General features: G+C 42.7%; 1 protein-coding gene across 1 annotated transcript; it reads right to left on the bottom strand.

Moving 5' to 3' along the window:
* Positions 1-675: 675 nt before the first annotated feature.
* Positions 676-11,314, bottom strand: Cd300ld (CD300 molecule like family member d). Its single transcript, XM_063242687.1, is given in 3 exon segments — positions 676-1,543; positions 6,590-6,633; positions 10,869-11,314. Coding segments are annotated over 3 exon segments (579 nt in total). The 5' UTR covers positions 11,268-11,314; the 3' UTR covers positions 676-1,407.
* Positions 11,315-21,205: the final 9,891 nt, after the last annotated feature.

Genomic DNA, 21,205 nt, shown 5'->3' with positions numbered 1-21,205 from the left:
GTGCGGCACAAATGGTGGTGGATGTTAATTCATTTGATTGTGGCCATCACTGGAAAATATGTACATAAAGCAAACAACAAACTCTCTACAGTACTGTACATCACGGACCACCAATGACTGATTAAGAATTATTTAGAGCCCTGATCTCAAGTGAAGTTTAAGGTCATGCAGAGAGCAGAAATCACCTAGAGACTCATTTTAATCCTGAGGGATGGCAGAGGAGCTACAGGCAGGGAGACCAGATGTGCCAAGTGTTGCATTTATTTTTGGATTTTAATAAGTGAAATACAAACAATACACATGAGTGTAGACTGGAAAATGTGTTCTGTTTTCCACCTTGATTTTCTAGAGACCCTGTTTCCCTCCTACGTAAGTGTATACAGACATGTGTGGACCCGTTGGAGAAATTCCATGCATCTGAAGTATGTGTGTCCCATCTGGCCAGGAACCACAGATGCTGCATCTGGGGGATGAGCACCAACAAGTAGCCCACCTTGATCTTAAACTCAACCCCAATAAAAAATTGGAGGGACAAAGTTTAACAAAAGGGAAAAACTTTATTTATAAAGAGGAAAAGGAAGGAAGATAGATAGGTAGATAAGATAGAACCAGGGTAGGGGGGTCCAGAAAAATAGAGGACCTGTGGGCCCTTTGTTCCCAGCTTGTCCTCTCCATCTAGATACCCCAAATGCACAGTTCCTGGACAGATTCTGTCTCCATTGTCTAATTAGTCCACACTCCATAAAATCCATGGCTCATTTCTCATTTATCCAAAAATGAGAGCAGCAGTCTCACTCTCAAATAACAAAGAAAGCTTGGAGATGTTAACAAGAAGGATGATGCGAGGAATAGAGAGGATGTGGTGCCCAACCTCGTCTTCAGCCATACATGTCCAAGAGACATGGGATGGGGCTGTTTCCACGCTCCCTTCCCTGCAAGAAAACAATGCGGCTGGGTGGGCAGCCCTGGGAGCTTTGCCTCTGCTCACATCTTGCCCCTTTCTAGTTTGGTTCAGTCATTTTCTTCAAAGGGTCAAGAATGTTGAAATTATTGGCTGGACCCCTAAACCCCACGAAATGCAAAAGAAATCCATTAATGTCGAGAGTGGCAAACAGATTGAGACTACATGTACCCCTCAACAGAACTGAGGGACAAGTGGAAGTTTGCAGTTTCTTCTTTCATGAGACCTTTGAAGGAAAGAAAGCCCCCTCCCGCTGCAGGTCTATGAAGTGACAGGGTCCAGGAGTCCCAGAGCCCCAGGTGTCATGGTTGCAAGAGTGGAAATCAAGGAGCTGTTCCACACTGACCTAGCACCGTAGCAATGTCCTGACAGAAATGTTCTTTTTCTTCTACTGGAGGGCCTTTCTCTCTTGGACAGGCAGTGATCAGGATCAGTAGTACAGGTTCTCATTGGTCTGACTCTGCATCCCCCGCAGGCTCTCTCTGAGGCCTGTTCACCCACAGGACAGCACCAAGCATGCTCAGTAGAAGGGGAAACTTCAAGAAGACCAGGAGCAGGAAGCAGGTGTTGCTCAGCAGGGATCTGTGGGGGATGCACAGACAGGAAAGAGTTACTTACTTCCCAGGGCAGAAATCTCAGGTCTTTCAGCCCTTCCTTTGTCCAGATTACGGCTTCCCACAGCCCAGTGAAGGCAAGCCTGGGGCCCAGCCTGGACTGCCCGCTTAGAGGGCCCAGTCATCCTGCCCACTGGCTAGGCTTTAGGTGTTCCAAACCACAATAGAGTTGGCCTTCCAGTCACCTCTCTTGCCTATCAAGCACCATCTCATCCTCCGTGTTCAGTGGTCTCTACATTTTCCCTTCATCTAATCTTCATTTTAGATAGATCAACAACTTCTCATTTTTTTCCTTACCTTCTTATATACATCAAGATAACCACCCTGCCCGCCTCACTACCTGTGACACATCTGTGAAGGCTTTTGAGACACCACATCTAGAAAGAGTTTACTTCTGTTCCTTCCACCGTCCCCTGGACTGATTGCTGGCCCCGCAGTCCTTTGCACTCCGTGTCATTCCCCATGGATCCAGAAAGCCATGTACCTACTGTCCCTGGGTCCCCCATCTCCTCACTATACTGGGCACCTCTTCCTGTTCTCTGACCTTCCTGTGGCCAATCCTTGTCTCTCTCAACCCAACAGGAAGCCACCTTTTGCCCATGGATAAATTTGAAAACTTCAAAATATATCCAACTCCAGAACACTGAGCGAGCCACAGAACGCTGGATGCATCCTTTGAAATGTTTCTACCTGTCCTTGAGGCACTGCACTCTTTTTCACACACTGTACTCTCTGAAGTCTCACCTTCTCCTTCTCAACGACTGAAATCCCATCTGTTTGCACAAATACGCTTCCGAAAAAGTGAGGAAAAAAATTTTTTTAAGTTGTGAGACTAAAAGAAAAAGAGATCATCAAAGAAAGGAGCCCTCATGCCATCCCCCAAGAGCTAAACTCTTCAGACACATCTACCTAACTCAAATCGACAGGAAGAGAACCAGACAGGACCCAAGGGACTGTTCTGACAAGAATGGAGATTTGAACCTCTGCCTTTGCCTTAGGGGTCACATAGAGGTCTGTAATTCACCTCTGGCCTTGACCTGGGCTTGACCATAGCAGGCTAGCATGGAATTAAGCCAGGCTAGCTGGGGGGTACTGATGTTTGGGAATTTCCTTACTTTATTTTTATTTTTATTTTTTTAATTTTATTTAAGGAGAAAAAGAGAAAAAAGCAGAAAAAGGGTACAAGTTATACAGAATTTCAGAAAAAAAAACATTAGGAAATCACTAGTTAATGGATTACATATTGTCATCTTAGAAATATTTGTTCAAGTTACAAAATTAAAGCTTATAAAATGGACATTCAAACAGTGAGCTGCAAACAGTTCTGTTCAATGATCCAACAAAACTCAGTAATATCATTGTCCATCTTATACACTTAAATATACATGCAGTTATATCGTTTAGAGCACTTTCTTTTCCTCTCTTTTGTACAATGACTATTACACATTTTGGGTTTTATTGCTCCCACTGTTCTTATTACTTTTTTTAGAAGAGAGTAAACCCAAATGTGACATAACAGAACAGAGTTGGTCAAAACAAAAGGGTGGACATAATAGATAATGTAAAAGCATAATACAAGGTGATCAACATTGGTTACCATAATGCCTCCTGCTATCTAATAGAATTGCCTATATCATCAGTTATAATAAAATTGAACAAAACGGTAAAGAACGAAACCAACAAAACCAAAACATTGGAGACATTACAGGTCTTCAAAGGTAGATAATAGTCAACCAGAATGGGCATTATAATGAATCCCACTATCTTCACAGCTGTTGCCTAAACTTTCGAACCTGGTACTATCAAGCAAAACAGAAAAGAGGAACATCCGTCAAAACAAGATGGTGAGAGCAATACAGCAATTCAAATAAAGTTAATAGAAAATCAAAGTGGGTTACTATAATATATCTTGCTATATTTTAAATTTATTTTTCCCTTAATTAAAAGGATAAAAATAAAAAAGTAAATAATAAAATGGAGATTGAGATAAAAGAGGGCATAACAACAAAACAGTGCAGATCAAATCATAACCATTTAAGTGAAATAGTGTTTCACCACAAGATAATCCTGACATAAAAGTAGTTACCATATTGTCTCCTTCCTTGAAATCTTTCAGTACAACTTTGTATACTGTAGCATCAAATATATCAAAACAATGTAAAACCATTTAAGAGAATGACAGTATTACAGGGTATTTAGAATCAACTAACAGAAAATGAACAATCGTTTCTGTATAATCTCCTTGTCTATAAAAGTTTTTGTTTATACTATCACATATAATAAAATCCAATAAGATACAACATGTTAAGACCCATGGAGACAGAAGAACAAAAGCTTGATGAGACTTCAAAACAAGATGATACTAAATCAGCATTACCTATTATGACGTCGTTTTCTCCAAAACAGCTGTTCCTATCATCCAATCTTCTCTGCCTCATTTCTGTTGAACTATTTTTCTGTCATTAGTTGTCAGTTTGTCTTCTTCATTTTGTTTTCTGCTCCATTCATTGCGGCCTCTCTGCCACTATTTCTGGATTCTTCGTATTTTTCTTTTTTAGAATATCCTGCAGTATTCTCTGTAGAGTCGAATTGGTGGTTGCATATTCCCCTAGTTCCTCTTTATCCTGGAAGCACCTTGTTTTTCCATCAATTTCCAGGGATAGTTGTGTAGGATACATCAATCTTGGCTGGAGGTTATTATTTTTCAAAGCTTGAATTATTTCCCCCCATGCTCTTCGTGATTTGATGGTTTGTGCCGAGAAGTCTGCTGTAATTCTGATGGGTGTTCCCTTGTAAGTGATCTGTTTCTTGTCTCTGATGGCTTTTAATATTCTGTTCTTATATTGGGTTTCTGGTATTTTGATTATTATATGCCTGGGTGTAGCTCTGTTTGGGTTGTAGGTGGCTGGGGTCCTGTATGTTTCATACACCTGAGTATCTTTACCTTTTGCTAAATTAGGAAAATTCTCCTGGATTATTTCTGTGAGTAGCTTTTGTAGTTCATTTGTTTGTGTCCCTACTTCTTCTATTATGTTCTTAATTCTTAAGTTATAGATCTTCTTATCATCTTCTAGTCTTTGTATTATTGCTGTTTGTTTCTTTGTTATTTTTAAGAAGTGTTTCATTTCATGCTCCCATATTACAAATCTGCCCTCCAGTTCAGATAATCTGTCCTTAGTTTCTTTCAAGCTGTTATGCCAGTTTTCGATAGTTTTTAGTTTCCTGGTAATCTCTTTGAACCTGCTTCACGTATTCTATGCTTTCTCTATTTTCTCCATCAAACAATTCTCCCCTTTTTTTCTGTTCTTCCATTCCACCATCTGTTTTTTCTTGGGTGGTGCTTAGCATTTCTCTAACTATTCTGCTTATGTCTAGCTTCAGGTCATTAATAACTTCATTCCTGAACTCGTCTATGAGGCTCTGGAGATAGTGCTTTATATCTATTGGTGCGGTGTCTGCTATTGCCTGTTTCTCAGGATTGGGGGCCAACAGGATTTCTTGTTGCTCCCTCTTCCCATATTCTTTGTTCCTTATATATGCAAGCATACATAGGAGGCCCAGCTTCCTTCCCTGTCAGCCACAGTCTGATTGAATTGCACCGGCTAGGTGTTCCTGCCCACCGCAGCACACCAGGGAGTTACAGACCGGGTGGCCTATGCGGGGCCCGCCCCTCCAGGTCAACCTATCCAAGGCTTCACTGCTAGGGTGCACCTTCAGGCACTGGGACCTGGGTTGTACTAGCCTACTGGGTCTCAGCCAGCAGCATCACATAGGCCAGGCACTGCTCACCAATCCCACTTGAGAGGGGGATATGTGACTGAAGTCACTACAGCTCCCTGTTCCAGCAAGTCTGCCTGGTCCCAGAATGTCCTCTGTTGGCAACTCCTAGATTGTGGAAGAGTCCCAGTTTCTCTCACTCACCGCAGGTCTATGTATGGCTCCCCACCCGTCCAGTTCTCAACTCCATTCACCGATTCCCGTTCTCAGAGCTTTCGCGCATCTCTCTCCCTGCCGAGCCGATTCAGGCGGGTGGCAGGAAACCCAAATCACAGCTTCCAATGGTGTGGGCTCCAGCTTCCACACTGAGGCTTTGTCTGTTCCTGTTATAGCACCAGGATTGCATTCCCAGTTGGTTTCTCTCAGCCCAGTTCATTCTTGGGTCAGCAGGGCATATCTGTGCTTGCTTAGGATACTTCACTCCGCACCATTCCTGGATTCTAAGCTGGGTCTTTTAGAGAACCTCCATAGCTGCTGATATCTGTCTGCCATGTTCTCTAGATTCAATTGAATTTCCTTTCTTTCAAGAGTGACAAGCATCAGATTGACATGCATCAGATTGGTGTGCTGTGTATCTCTAGCATGTCAGGAGATGAAATAGCTAATTCTGTTTCTTGTCATTTACCACACTCCCACTTTGGCACTTGGGGACAAGTGGCTGGAATTCTAAGATTTGTTTTTGGGCAGGATCTGGGGCCCATGGAAGAGGATCATCTCCTAATCCATTAAACCCAATCTGTGACACTCCCTTGCCCCTGGGAGTTGTGTAGTAGATGGACCAAAGGCCCACATCCATGCTTTCCTTCTGTCAGTCAGATGACGATTTTGTCTTGGTGCAGCAGAAGCTTAGCTGGGAATTCCTGTACTCACAGGACAACTGAGAGTGAGGAAGACCACCTATCTTTTTAGTGACTCAGTTGACAAGAGGCTACATCAGAGAAGTTGTATGGGTGAGGGTCCAGATGGAATATGCCCACAGGACAGTGTTACTAGGGTTAGCAAATAGAAATAAAGAATTCTCAGGTAAATCTGATATTCATAAAAATATTATATACTTTTTTTAAAGTACAAGCATGTCTCAAAAAATAATTGGGCTACACTTATGCTACAACATTATTTGCTGTTTTTCTGAAATCTAGGATTCTTGAGAATCCTGCACTGTGTCTGACAGCCCTCCCAAAGAAGATGCTATGGGGCCATAGCAGCGGGAAGGTGCTGCAGGGCCCGCTTAGCTTACCGAGTGGCGGGGCTGGTGGTAGTCGTTGGTTGGTATCTGACAGTCTTGGTGGTTGATGGTGTCAAAGTTGGACTTGGTCTTACTGAGGATAAACTTTCTTTGGGTAAAGCTGCAAAACAGAATACATGTCACTTTCTACAAGGACCGTCCAGCTCTGGGTGAGGCCCAGGGGTGCACCATCTAGGAATTAAGGAGCTTCTCTTTTGGTGCCTAAGACCAGTAGTAACTGTCTAAAACATATCATTGATTATTTTGAAAAGGAAAACTATTCAACAGTGTGAGAAGTTCTGAGGGGCCAACCAAGGAGACAATTTACAATAATTTGTTAGCTCTGCTTGGCATAGTCAACATACTCCATGGCATTTCAGTCTTTAGACCAGGATACCTCCTTTCTAAGTCTTTTCCATGACTGAAACTCACTCCCTGCCACCTTGTGAAGTGAGCTGGCCACCCCTCCATGAACCTCCTCTGGGAAGCCTAGGCTGGATGCCAGGATGGCTGGAACAAGAGAAACCTTCTTTTTTTAAAAAAAAAATCATTTCCTGTCTTCCAAAACTTCATAGTCACAATTTCCACTCCCAGTGGAGTTTTGTAAATCCTGGTGCTGTCTCATCTGCCTGTGGTTTATTTCAAGACAGAAACTTGCTAAATGTTTGAGTTGCCCAGGCTAGAATCAAATTTATGAACCCACTGCCTCAACCTCCCAAACTTATGTACCATCACATTCAGCTAATGACTTGTCTTGTTTCACTCTACATTTTATTTTGGACAGTTTTTATTGAAATTCATTACAATTCACTAATATCATTGTCTTGGTTACTTTTCTCTTGTTGCTGAGACAAAATACCTGATGTGCGAAGTTAAGGAAGGAAAGATTTATTTAGCTCACAGTTTACAGAAGTTTCAGCCCATAATCTGCTGGCTCCAAGGCAGGGTGACACATGGCAGAGCGGCAAGTTTATGGCAGCAGAAGAGAGCCAAAACAACAAAAGCAAAGAAAGGAAAGAACAGCCAGTCTTCTGATCTCTTTTGGTCATTCTCTGTCCAACCTAAGGTAGTTCTTTTATGCACAAGAAGTAATCAGTTCTCTCTTGGTTAACCACAGGGGCCAGCCTATGGATTCTCACTCTCTACAAATCTCTCTGGTACTCTGTCTCGCAAATTCAAACTAGCTTACCTCCCCAGGTTCTAAGCAATATCTCCTCAACTGAAGAAGTCAGTAGGGTCTACATGGGTTCCTCCTTTCTGGGGTTCAACTGAGAAAATCTCTCAAGAAAGTAATTGTTTTTTGTTGCCTGGTATACAATGTGCTTAAAATCTTAGTTTCATGTATTTTCTCTATTTTATTTGTTGTTATTTAAGTCAGAAGAGAAATCTGATCCCTATTACTATACGTTGCCCAGAATCAGGTTCCATAATTTCCTTTACTTTGCATAAAAGTACTTTATCCCTACACACATGGAAATATTCCAAATACAGCTCTGTGTGGGGGAGAGTGTGTTTGTGGGTGTTGTGGTAAGAAGAGGGAGCAGACATCCTCCACCTTCATCTCCCACCTCTCAGAAGGACTTGGATCTCAGAGGGAAACCTTAAGGGCATGCGCTCCTGCCTGGCCTGTGCTTACATCCATCTTTCCAGTAACCCTCAGAGACAGTCAGATGTACTCTTCTCTTTTTCTAGTAAAACTTTCACAATAATGGGTTCAAAGTCTATCACCCTTCAGCCCTAGCCAGGATCTCCTGGAATTCCTTAGCTACCTCATGTTAGAAAAACACAAGATGATCTAGACTTTGGTTTTCTGAGATCTGTGCCTCTTCCTACAACTCATCAGTTAAAGAGTTAAGACTTCCAGAAAGGTGGCATAGTGGTGAGTAGCAGAGAAAGTCTCTCCATGATTTGGTGCCCAACCATTGTAATACAGCAACATGAGGCAGAGAAAAAGGAGGGAAGTGGGTCCAGTGGATCTGAAGTGAGATGTGAGATGTGAGAGACATAATCCAGGAATCCATCAAAAATAAGAAACCAGGACCACCACCACAAACCTGCAGAGAATTCACCCCTCTGTGAACCAGCCCTGAAAGCCTGGAGAAGAATCCATTCCCCACAAACAGGTCAAGGAGACATAGACATAGAAGAAATCAGAAGGCACACACCTGAAATTTCTGAAATGATAGTAATTGAAGTAAAGAAACAACTTAGTGCTTATATTGTTTGATTAACTTTGCATACCTAATCTAATAGTTTGAGCAACTATTTGGAGGATAATAATGTGTAGTATAACATGCCAAAGATTAAAACTGGGCCCCTATCTTTCACCATATACTAAGCTAAAATCAGAATGGACCAAAAATCTTAATATTAAAACAGAAACATTAAATCTGCTGCAAGACAGAGTAGGTAAAACTCTTGAGGACACTGTAGTCAAAAACTATGAATAAAACTCTGATTACACAGAAACTATCACAACGAATCAATACCTGGGATCTCATCCTACTGAAAAGCTTTTGTACAGCAAGAGAAACCACAACAGAGTGAAGAGTCAAACCACAACATGGGAGAAAATGTTTGCCAGCTGTACCTCAGACAAACAATTTCTATCAAGAACTCATAAAGAATTTTTTTAAAAATCAGTCCTCCCAGATTAAAGACCCAATGCAAAAATGGCATCTGAGATGAGTACACACTTCTCAGGTGAAGAAATATGAACAGAAAATAAATATGTGAAGAAATATTCAACATCACTGGTCATTTAGTATAACTAATTAAAACAATCCTGAGATTCTACCTCACCCCAGAAAGAATGGCTACTATTAAGAAATCAAGCAATAACAAATGCTGGAGGGGCTGTGGGGGAAAAGAACCCTTCTCTACTGTTTGTGGGAGGGAAAACTGGTGCAAACATTGTGGAAATCAGTATGGAAATTCCTCAAAAAAACTAGAATTAGAGGTCCCATTCGACCCAGCTATTCCTCTTCTGGATACCTTTCCAAAAGAATTAAAACCATCATACAACAGCAATATATGTGCACCCACATTATAGTAGCACAATTTGTAATATCCAGATCTTGGAAATAACTCAAAGGCCTTTCAGCTGAAGGATGGATAGAAATTGTGGCATTTTTAATAAAATGGAGTGCTACTCAGTCATAAATAAGGATAAACTGGAGACATAGGTAAATGGGTGCAACTTGAGACTGTACTCATTAGTGAAATAAATAAGACACACATGTGTAAACATCATATAGTCTCATTAGTGTGAGAAGCTGAAAGAAACAGCATATATATTATATAAAATAAGATAGTTTTACTATGATTTCCTGAGTTTGCTGAAGAAAAAGATTTGTGCTAGCATTGTTCAAACAATTGAATGCAGATGTCTTGCACTCTGGGGGAATGATTTGGGGATGGCAATGCACAGTGTATGTACATTGTTGCCCCCTGGTTGATGTCCTTTGAAATTTTGTTGTAGATTTTTTTTCTTTTTTTTTTCTTTTTCTCCTTGAAATAAAATGAAATCGGAAAAAGAAAAAACAATGTACAGTATAATAACTATTGTTGATTTTTACTGTCTTGTTTTTGGAGACCAAGTTCATCCTTATTGTATTATTTTGCTTTATTTTATTGTTTTGTTTTATTCCCTTTAAAAATTTAAATAAGTAAAATAAAATATGATTTAATTTTTATACTTGAGATATGTCTTAGTGAAGAGTGCTTGTCTTGTATTACAAGGCCCTGGGTTCAATCCCCAATATCACAATAAAACAAAATAAAATACAAAGAAATAAAAAGAAAGGTTAGGCTTCTTTGTGGATACCAAAATCAATTATATAAACTCCAAAGACCAAAATGGAGGCTCCACTGTAGTGTGGCTGTAAGGCATACAATTCCAAAGGAAGGCAGATGGTTCCACTAATAACCAGATCTTGGCTCTGTTTTTTCTGACCCCTAGTATCCAACAGCAAAGCCAAAATTGTCCTGCTTTGCTGACTCAGGCAATGAGAACCAATGACAGATGGCTAAGATTGTGTCCTCCTTCTGATATCTCTGGAATCCCGCTCTGTCACACACATATACTGTACATGGCCACATGTATAGCCACGAGACTACCTTATTTTTTTATTATCGGTACTGGAGATTGAACTCACGACTGCACGCTTGCAAGGCAGGGGCTTATGCCGCTGAGCTAAACCCCCAGCCCTTCCTGAGACTACTTTTAATTGTTTAGCTGAACAGAGAGAATTCTGAAAACCCCCTCCTCTGCAAAATGGTCACATGGTACATGGTAGGGAGAGTCCTTACCTGGAACAACGGTCACCTTAACTTTGTCCCCAAAGTCAATCCCCAATTTTTCAATCCCACACCAGTAACTGTCAGCATCATCTCTTCTGAGATCCCCCAAGGTTACATTGAACACGAGGTCCTTCTGGTAGTCCCTGATGGACAAACGCTCCTCCTTCACCAGCCTTTCTGACCCATCGGTTTGAATCAGCATCTTGCAGCTACTCCAGGCAGCCCCTCAACACCACCACTTCGGATTGGTCTTCCACCGTGAGCTATACCGACACTGCACAGTCAGTGAGCTCCGCTCCTGGCCCCTCGCTGTCCCTGGACCAGTGATATCTTTCTTCTCAGCAGAGAAGCCTGGAAGACACAAATCCATAAACCTGTCACCTCTCATCTCTAAGGCAGGGTCACAGCATCTTGATTAGGAAGAACTTCCAATTCCAAGTGTATTCCAAATTCAATACTGGTTTTTTTTTTTTTTGTTTTTTGTTTTTTGTTTTTTGTTTTTTTGTCTTTTTCGTTTTTATCGGTACCAGGGATCGAACTCACGACTGCCTGCTTGCAAAGCAGGCGCTTATGCCGCTGAGCTAAATCCCCAGCCCCTCAATACTGGTTTTTTAAAAAGAGAAGATTATACCTCTGCAAAACAGGCTTGCTCTCCTCCAGCATTCCACGAGGCCAAGGCCAGATGAAAAGCATAAAAAGTACAACTACAGTCCTAAAAAGGGACAAAGTATTGACGTAGCATTAAAAGCTTCTGTCATTCACGCCTCTCCCCCTCGCTATGGTCAATAAATCCACATATTTTGAGGAGTGCCCTTTTGTGGCCATGTTTACGGTTTGCTGCCTAGGAGGGAAGGAAATAGCAGAAGATCCATGCCCATGGGACAGCGATGTCCATTGACTCTTAGTACCTGTGACTCTCAGTTGACTCAGCCACATGAGATGGCATGTTGAGGCTGTCCTTGGTGGTTCTAGTGGTCTCCCGGGGCCCAGTAAACCAGCCCAGGCTGACCAGAACAACGATGCAAGATGGTCTCCATGTGCTGTGGAACCCATAGCATACAGGTTCCATTTACCCTACGGAATTGCCTTGGTGTCTTTGCCAAACAGTAAACTTGTAACTTATTCATGGATTCCTTTCTGTTCCATTGATTAACTGACTTATCCTTCTTCATGATAACCCCACACTGTCCTGATTACTATAACCTCACTGTAAGGTAACTATTATAGATAGCAGAGCAGTTTGTTCTTAAGATATAAGATTGTCTTGTTTGTTCTTTTATTTTGTCACCTTTATAGAGATTCAAGATACAGGAAAATGTTTATTTACAAGCATGATTGTAAAAAAAAAAAAAGTGACCACAAACAGGCACGCTGGTGCACACCTGAACCCCACCATCTGAAAGGGTGAGGTAGGGAGACAGAAAGTCTGAGGGCACCTGGACAACTCGGTGCCTTAGCAAGACCATAACCCAAAAGAAAACAACCTAAAGGGCTAGGGTGTAGTCATGTGAAAGCCCTAGGTTCGATCCCCAGTACCGCATCTCCCCGCAAAATGACCAGCGATGCTAGACCATAGCACCAAGGAGACTCTGGGAGGTGGTGAGGACCAGGAAAGCCTGCAGGGCAGGTCCATCACAGGCCCATCCCCTCGCCGCTCAGCCCGGGGTCCTCATGCAAGAAATGAGCTCTGTGATTTCAGATCATGTCATTGCTTTGGGGTCATCAGAAATCTAGATTTGGGGTGAATTCTTTCCATTTGTAAACACTAGGGAAAAAAACCCATAATCAAGTGCAGGGTCACACAAACCCATCTGAGAGCTGTCTCATTGCCAGAACTCAGCTCTGTGTTCCTAGGTGAGGTTCTTTCCTTTTTCTTTTTTTTTATTTTTATTTTTTTTTGTCAAGGTGTGGCATCAGAGATATGCTAGTATCTCAAGATGAATCCAGCCAATTTCTTTTTTTTCTTTTTAATTCTTCCATGAAGCATGTAAAACACAGGGCACACACACTAGTCAAGCACTCTGTAGCTGAGCTACACCCCTAGTCCATTTATACCTATTTCATGTTCTGGAATCACAACATAAATATAGCAAACAAAGCTTTGCTTCTTTAGAATCTTAAAATACTGTCTACAAAACTGACATCACATCAGCACCTGGGCTAGATCCATTTGCATTGCTTACTGCCAACTGGAGGGATAAGGAAAAGTCCTAGCCAGCTCCTTATGGGTCAGTACATGGGCACAGGGCCTGGTTTAGTGAACATGGAGATAAAGCTCTTTTTCAGGGGGAGTCATCCAGGTCTTCCTCCACCATTCCTGGCATAATGCATAATAATTATAAAGAATTTCTTTGCGTTAGATCTTTCATATCTATCACAATTATTCATCTTAAGCACACTTTCAGTACTATTTCATTTTTAGTAACCACATGTGCCAAAAGATTTTATGTGTAATTGTTTCTCTCCCTCCTTTTTCCTACACTAAACCAGTTCTGAGATAATCTGGTAAATATTACTATTTTATTTTCTAAACTGCTGATTTTTCGTATGTGTAATTTTCCTCCTCTGATTTCCTTTGGATTACTAATCTTTATCCTTTTATAATTTGCTATGTTAGAAACGATCATTCTTTCCCTTTCTAAAGTTAAAGCATTTTAATTTTTTTTTTTTTTTTTTTTTTTTTTTTTTTTTTTTTGTGGTACTGGGGATTGAACTCATGACCTCATACTTGCCAGGCAGGAGCTTATGCCACTGAGCGAAATCCCCAGCCCAATTAAAGCATTTTAAAGCAAAAGATTTACATTTATCTCCTTATAAACTTGATACGAATCCAGACACAGTGGCACACACTTGTACTCTTGCGAATCAAGAGGCTAAGGTGGAAGAGAGCAGCCTGCCAGCCAGGCACATCCTGGCTCAAGATTTTAGGAAAAAGAAAAATTTAAGGGCCGAGGATGCAGCACAGTGGCCTCTCCAGGTTGAATCTCATTATCAAAAACGAAAGAAAAACAAAAACTGACACGTAACTCACATAACACAAATTCCATTGTTTAAAAGCTCACAACTCAGTGGTTTCCAGAACATTCACAAAGTTGTAAAACAGCCAGGCACAGTGGTACACGCCTGTAATCTCAGCACTCTGGAGGCTGAGGCAGAAGGATCCTCAGGAGTTCGGGGCCAGCCGGGGCTACATAGCGAGACCTTGTCTCAAAAAACCCTCCTAGTCATGACCACCCTGTCCCTGTCCACACCACCAGTAATTTACTTTCTGCCCCTACAAATCTACCTACCCTAGAGATTTCATTTAAATAGAATCATATGATATGTGGCCTTTTGTGTCTGGCTTTTCTCACTTAGCATCATGTTTTCAAGATTCATCCATGTCATAGCACCTGTCAGTGCCTTAGCCTATTCTAGAGCTCAGTAATCATCCACTGAATGGGTGTAATTAAGTGGGTCCTGGGTTTGATTCCCAGTACTGAAAACAAAAATCTCCTTTTTAATCAAAATGGTACCCACACCTCGGTGCCTCTTTTTCTCTCCCCGCTGCCTGCTCTCAGCTACTTCAAGCTCTCAGCAATTTCTAACATTTCCTTTTGCCCCAAATGCCCAGAGTCACCTCTCCCCACATCTGGAAAATTCTCTTCCTTCCTCCAAACCTCTTCCTCCCTCTCTTCTTTCCAGAAGCTGCCTGCTCCTAAGGTAGACACAAAGATGGCATTGCAGCCCAGGTGCGCTGCAGTCCTCCGGAGCAACCACAGACCCCTAAGCAGGCAAGAATTACGCCTCAGGCTGGGTTTGTGCTGCAGGGCTCCCTATTTCTGCCTGGTCACTGAAACACTGAAGGGGGAGCAGGCGAAACACAGATGTTTGTACCACTAAGGATGCCTTCTTGCCGGAGCATGCAGCTCTGTGGCTAGGTCTTCAGGCTAAGCCCACCCACGAGTCTAAACCTGGACCCACTCACCTGAGAACCAGAAGAGAAGAAAGAACAGCTGCAGGTACATTTTCTGTCTATGTCGGCCCCCCACGTCAGATGCTGTTAGCAAGGACAGGCCACAGGCTCCCTCATCTCCAGCCCTCTGCTTTCACTCACCCCACCCAGCACTTCTTCCTTCCACTGGTGAATAACCAAAAGAGGAAGGAGGTAGAAAGGGTGAAATTTCAAAGCAGTTAGCAATGCAAAAAGGCAGAGTGATCATGACAATGCCTTTGAAAAATGCCAGTCTGTCCCACAGCCATGAAGCTTCCCTAAAAACAGAGCTCGGCAGCTTCTTCTGTCTTGTGGACATTTGTAGACATGAAGCCATTGGGACTGGACGCTACCTACCCAATCCCCTGGACCCCTGAAGGTCACAGAGAATCAAGGCTGCTGGCCAGAATGCCCTAAAGCTGGAGCTTTGAGTGTGGCCAGAGTCTCAAAGGCCCAGAAAACCAGGAGTTCTGCAGGATTGAGCCAGAAGCCAGAGGAGAGATTCCAGGCCAGAGGCCAGAATGAGGGCAGGAGGAAGGTGAGGAGCTGTCAACACCCAGAATTAAGTGAAAGGGGCTTAGAGAGTCAAGAGATGCAAGAAGACCCAGAAAAAGGAGCTTTCTCTGACAGTATACTGACACCTCTGATTGCTCTGCCCGGGCCCAGCAACCAAGATCCTGTGGTTACTGACTTGGCCGAGATGCCCCAGAGACTCACCAGCTAGACCAAGGCTTGTGACTGTGACATCTCACTCCCACAACCATCTTACAGTAACCATTTGTGGAAGGAAGGAGGCCCAGTTTTGCCGGTCCCCCGTCAGGTCCCCTGTCATTCTGATGTCATGTATCTCACTTCCCACACGAGGGTCCCAGCAAGCCCTTGAGGACAAGACACAAGGTCATGAAAATATGGGACCCTTCACATGGTTTGCAGCTGCAGCCACCTTTAGTATGTGCTGCTTACAACCTGTGACATCTTCACAAGTGAGTCCCTAGGGAGGGACACAGCTCTTCACACTTTAATTAGGAATGATTAAGGGTATAGACAGTTTGTTTGCACTGAAAAATACAACAGCCTGGGGGATCGGGAGAACATGGCGGACAGACAACAGCAACTTCTGAACGCTCTCTAAAGGCTCGGCTCAGAGGCCAGGAATGATGCGGACTAAGGAGATACGAACCAGTAGAGATATGCTCTGCTGACTCAGGAACAAACTGGGCTGAGAGAATCCAACTTGGAATACAGTCCTGGCGCTAAAATAGGAACAGAAAAATCTCGGTGTGGAGGCTCGACTCCGCGCCATTAGAAACCGCGGTTTGGATTTCCCGCCGCCGCCCGGCGGCCGGCTTCCTCCACAGCGGCTCAGCAAGGAGAGACGTGACCGCCGAGCTCTGGGAACGGGAGTCTCCGAACGGAGTCCCCACGCCATTGGAAACCGCGGTTTGGATTTCCCGCCGCCCGGCGGCCGGCTGCCTCCATAGGGGCTCGGCAAGGAGAGACACGCAGAGGCTTGGGAACGGGAATCTGCGAATGGAGTCGGAAATGCGAAGGCCAGGGAGGAAGGCTGACTGGTGGCGAGGTGAGCGAGGAACTGACTCCCTACTGCAGTTTGACTCCAGCGGAGGTTTTTCTGGGCGCGGGCAGTCCTGTAAGAGCAGGGCGCGGTGGCAACTGCAGCCACACATTTCCCTCTCGGACGGGATTGGTGAAAGGTGCCTGGCCGGAGGGACGCTGCTCGCGGACTCCCTAGGCTGGCCTAACCCAGATCCCAGAGCCTGACGGTGGCCCGGAGGAGCGACCGACTCCTGCGTAGGCGGCCTCCTCCGCAACTCCCTGGGGCGCAGCGGTGAGCGGGAACAACTAACCAGCGCAATTTGATCAAGCTGTGGCTGGCAGGCAGGGAAGCCGGGCCTCCTGTGTAAGATTACATTTTATAAGGAACAGAAAATATGGGGAAGGGAAGCAACAAAAAAGGCTTCTCGGCCCCCAATCCTGAGAATCAGGCAATTGTGGACACTGCACCATTATACATTAAGCGCCATTTAGAGAGCCTCATAGACCAATTCAGGAATGAAGTTATCAATGACCTGAAGCTAGAAGTATGCAGAATAGTTAGAGAAATGCTAAGCACCACCCAGGAAAAAGCGGATGGTGGAATGGAAGAACAGAAAAAGAGGGGAGAATTGCTTGATGGAGAAAACAGAGAAAGCATTGAGTATGTGAAGCAAGTGCAAAGGGACTATCAAGAAATTAAGAAGTCTACCCAAGACTGGCATAACAGCTTGAAAGAAACTAAGGACAGACTATCTGAATTGGAGGGCAGACTTGAAACATGGGAGAATGAAATGAAAAACTTCTTAAAAATAACAAAGAAACACACAGCAATAATACAAAGACAAGAAGATGATAAGAGGAGCCATAACTTAAGGATTAAGAACATAAAAGAAGAAGTAGGGACACAAACAAGTGAACTACAAAAGCTACTCACAGAAATAATCCAGGAGAATTTTCCTAATTTAGCAAAAGGTAAAGATACTCAGATGTATGAGGCATACAGGACCCCAGCTACCTACAACCCTAACAGAGAAACACCCAGGCATATAATAATAAAAATTCCAGAAATTCAATACAAGAACAGAATATTAAAAGCTGTAAGAGACAAGAAACAGATCACTTACAAGGGAAGACCCATCAGAATTACAGCAGATTTCTCTTCACAAACCATCAAATCACGAAGAGCATGGGGAGAAATAATTGAAGCTTTGAAAGATAATAATCTACAGCCAAGATTGAGATATCCTGCACAACTGTCCCTGGAAATTGATGGAAACACGAGGTGCTTCCAGGATAAAGAGGAACTGGGGGAATTTGCAACCACCAATTCAACCCTACAGAAAGTATTGCAGGATATTCTAAAAAAAGAAAAATACAAAGAACCCAGAAATAGGGGCGGGGAGGCCACAACGAATGGAGCAGAGAACAAAATGAAGAAGACAAACTGACAGCTACTGACAGAAAAAGAGCTCAACAGAAATGAGACAGAAGATTGGATGATAGGAACAGCTTTTTTTTTGGAGAAAATGACATCTTAATAGGTAATGCTGATTTAGTACCATCTTGTTTTGAGGTCTCATCTAGCTTTTGTTCTTCTGTCTCCAATGGTCTAAACAGGTTGTATCTTATTGGATTTTACTATGTACGATAATATAAGAAAAAACCTTTTAAAGACAAGGAGATTATACAGAGACCATTGTTCATTTTCTGTTGGTCGATTCTAAATGCTCTGTAATGCTGTTATTCTCTTAAATGGATATACATTGTTTTGATATACTTAATGCTACAGTGTATGAAGTTGTACTCAAGGACTTCAGGGAGGGAGTCAATATGGTAACTATTTTTGGGTCAGGATTAGCTGGTGGTGAAACACTGTTCTGCTTAAATGGTTATGTTTTGATCTGCCCTGTTTCGCTGTTATGCCCTTTTTTTTCTCAATCTCCACTCCATTATTTACTTTTTTATTTTTACCCATTTAATTACAGGGAAAAATATAGCAGGATATAATATAGTAACCCACTTCGACTTTCTATTATCTCGATTTGAAGCCCTGTATTGCTCTCACCATCTTGTTTTTGACTGAGGTTCCTATATTCTGTTTTGCTGGATAGTATCAGGTTCGAAAGTTTAGGCATCAGCTGAGAAGATAATGAGATTCATTACAACGCCCATTCTCGTTAACTTTTATCTACTTTTGAAGACCTACAATGTCTCCAATGTTTTGGTTTTGTCGGTTTTATTCTTTACGGTTTTGTTCAATTGTATTACAACTAATGATATAGGCAATTCTAATAGAAATAGCGGGAGGCATTAGGGTAACCATTGTTGATCACCTTGTATTATGTTTTTATATTATCTATTATGTCCACCCTTTTGACTTGACCGATTCTGTTCTATTATGTCACATTTGGTTTTACTCTCTTCCAAAAAAGCAACAAGAACCATGGGAGCAATGAAACCCAAAATGTGTAATAGTCACTGTACAAAAGAGAGGAAAAGAAAGTGCTCTAAACTATATAACTGCATGTATATTTAAATGTATAAGATAGAAAATGATATCACAGAGTTTTATTGGATCATTGAACAGAACTGTTTGCATTATCATTGTTGGAATGTCCACTCTACAAGCTTTAATTTTGTGACTTAAACAATTATTTCTAAGATGGCAATATGTAATCCATTAACTAGTGATTTCCTACTGCGCATTTTTTTATTCTGTAAATCTGTATAACTTGTACCCCTTCACTGTTTTTTTTTCCTTTCTTTTCTTTTCTCCTTAAATAAAAATTTAAAAAAAAAAAAAAAGAAAAATACAACAGCCAATAGGTGTGGTTTTTCCAGGATGTGAGCAGAGATGGCCTCTCACTTTACACATCTCCAGATCATAAAGTATGGTTAACAAGCCTGAGGCTGGGCCTAGCAGCCCTTTGGCCCTCACAAGGACACTGTACAAATATTTTGATAGATATCAGTTTCTGCAACAGGGGAGTCATTGGCCTCCAGGGAAAATGACCAGGAATTCAGCTGACGGATGCAGTCTTAAAAATCAAGGGGGGAGTCCGAAGGGCATGGCGGATAGATAGAAGCAGCCTCAGAGGCTCTCTGAGAAACCGCACTTCAAATCCAGGAATGGTGCCGGGCAGGAAGTCCTAGGCAAGGGGGGATATTCTTTGCCGACCCAGGAATGAACTAAATTAAGAGAAACCAACTGGAAATGTAATCCCGGTGATACAGCAGGAACAGATAAGGTCTAAGCACGGAAGCCAGACCCCATGCCACTGGAAACTGTGATTTGAATTTCCTGCAGCTGCTGCTGCGTACCAGTCAGCACAGCGGGGAGAGAGGCACAAAAGCTCTGAGAGTGGGAAATGGTGAATGGAGTTGAGAACAGGACTGGCTGGGTGCCCTGCATTGACCTGTGGTGAGTGAGCAGATCAGGACCTTCCATAGAGAAGGAGGCTTCAGCAGAGGACATACTCAGACTGGGCAGACTTCCTGGAATGAGATGCTGCAATGAGTTCAGTCACATATCCCCCTCTCAAGTGGGATTGGTGGGGAGTGCCTGGCCTGTGAGACGCCACTGACTGAGACCCAGTAGGCCAGCCCAACCCAGGTCCCAGTGCCTGGAGGTGCACCCTAGGGGTGAAGCCTTTGGTAGGTTGACCTGGAGGGGCATGCCCAGGATAGACTGCCCAGGTCTGTGTCTCCCTGGTGCGCTGTGGTGGGTGGGAACACCTAGCCGGCGCAATTCAAAGAGACTGTGGCCATCAGGGAAGGAAGCTGGGCATCCTATATATGCTTATATATAAGGAACAAAAAGAATATGGGAAGAGGGAGCAACAAGATAGGCTCCTCAGCCGCCAATCCTGAGAAACAGGCAATAGCAGACACGGCACCAATAGACATAAAGTGCTATCTCCAGAGCCTCATAGATGAGTTCAGGAATGAAGTTATTAATGACCTGAAGCTAGACATAAGCAGAATAGTTAAGGAAATGCTAAGCACCGCCCAAGAAAAAACACATGGTGGAATGGAAGAACAGAAAAAAAGGGGAGAATTGTTTGATGGAGAAGATAGAGGAAACATAGAATACGTGAAGCAGATTCAAAGAGATTACCAGGAAACTAAAAACTCTATCGAAAACTGGCATAACAGCTTGAAAGAAACTAAGGACAGATTATCTGAACTGGAGGCCAGATTTGTAATATGGGAGCATGAAATGAAAAACTTCTTAAAAATAACAAAAAAACAAACAGAGGGAATACAAAAGCTAGAAGATGATAAGGGGATCTTTAACTTAAGAATTAAGAACATAAGAAAAGAAGTGGGGACACGAACAAATGGACTACAAAAGCTATTCACAGAAATAATCCAGGAGAATTTCCCTAATTTAGCAAATGCTAAAGATACTCAGATATATGAGGCATATAGGACTCCAGCCACCTACAACCCAAACAAAGCTACACCCAGGCATATAATAATCAAATTTCCAGAAATCCAATATAAGAACAGAATATTAAAAGCCATCAGAGACAAGAAACAGATCACTTACAAGGGAACACCCATCAGAATTACAGCAGACTTCTCGGCATAAACCATCAAATCACAAAGAGCATGGGGGGAAATAATTCAAGCTTTGAAAGATAATAACCTCCAGCCAAGATTGATATATCCTGCACAACTGTCCCTAGAAATTGATGGAAAAACAAGGTGATTCCAGGATAAAGAGGAACTAGGGGAATTTGCCACCACTAATTCAACTCTACAGAGAATACTGCAGGATAGTCTAAAAAAGGAAA

Source organism: Cavia porcellus, unplaced genomic scaffold, assembly GCF_034190915.1.
Source record: "Cavia porcellus strain 051 isolate PalLab524CR breed Dunkin Hartley unplaced genomic scaffold, mCavPor4.1 scaffold_32, whole genome shotgun sequence".
Taxonomy (NCBI): domain Eukaryota; kingdom Metazoa; phylum Chordata; class Mammalia; order Rodentia; family Caviidae; genus Cavia; species Cavia porcellus.
Note: the sequence above shows the minus strand (reverse complement) of the source record. Positions and strands in the feature narration are given on the sequence as shown.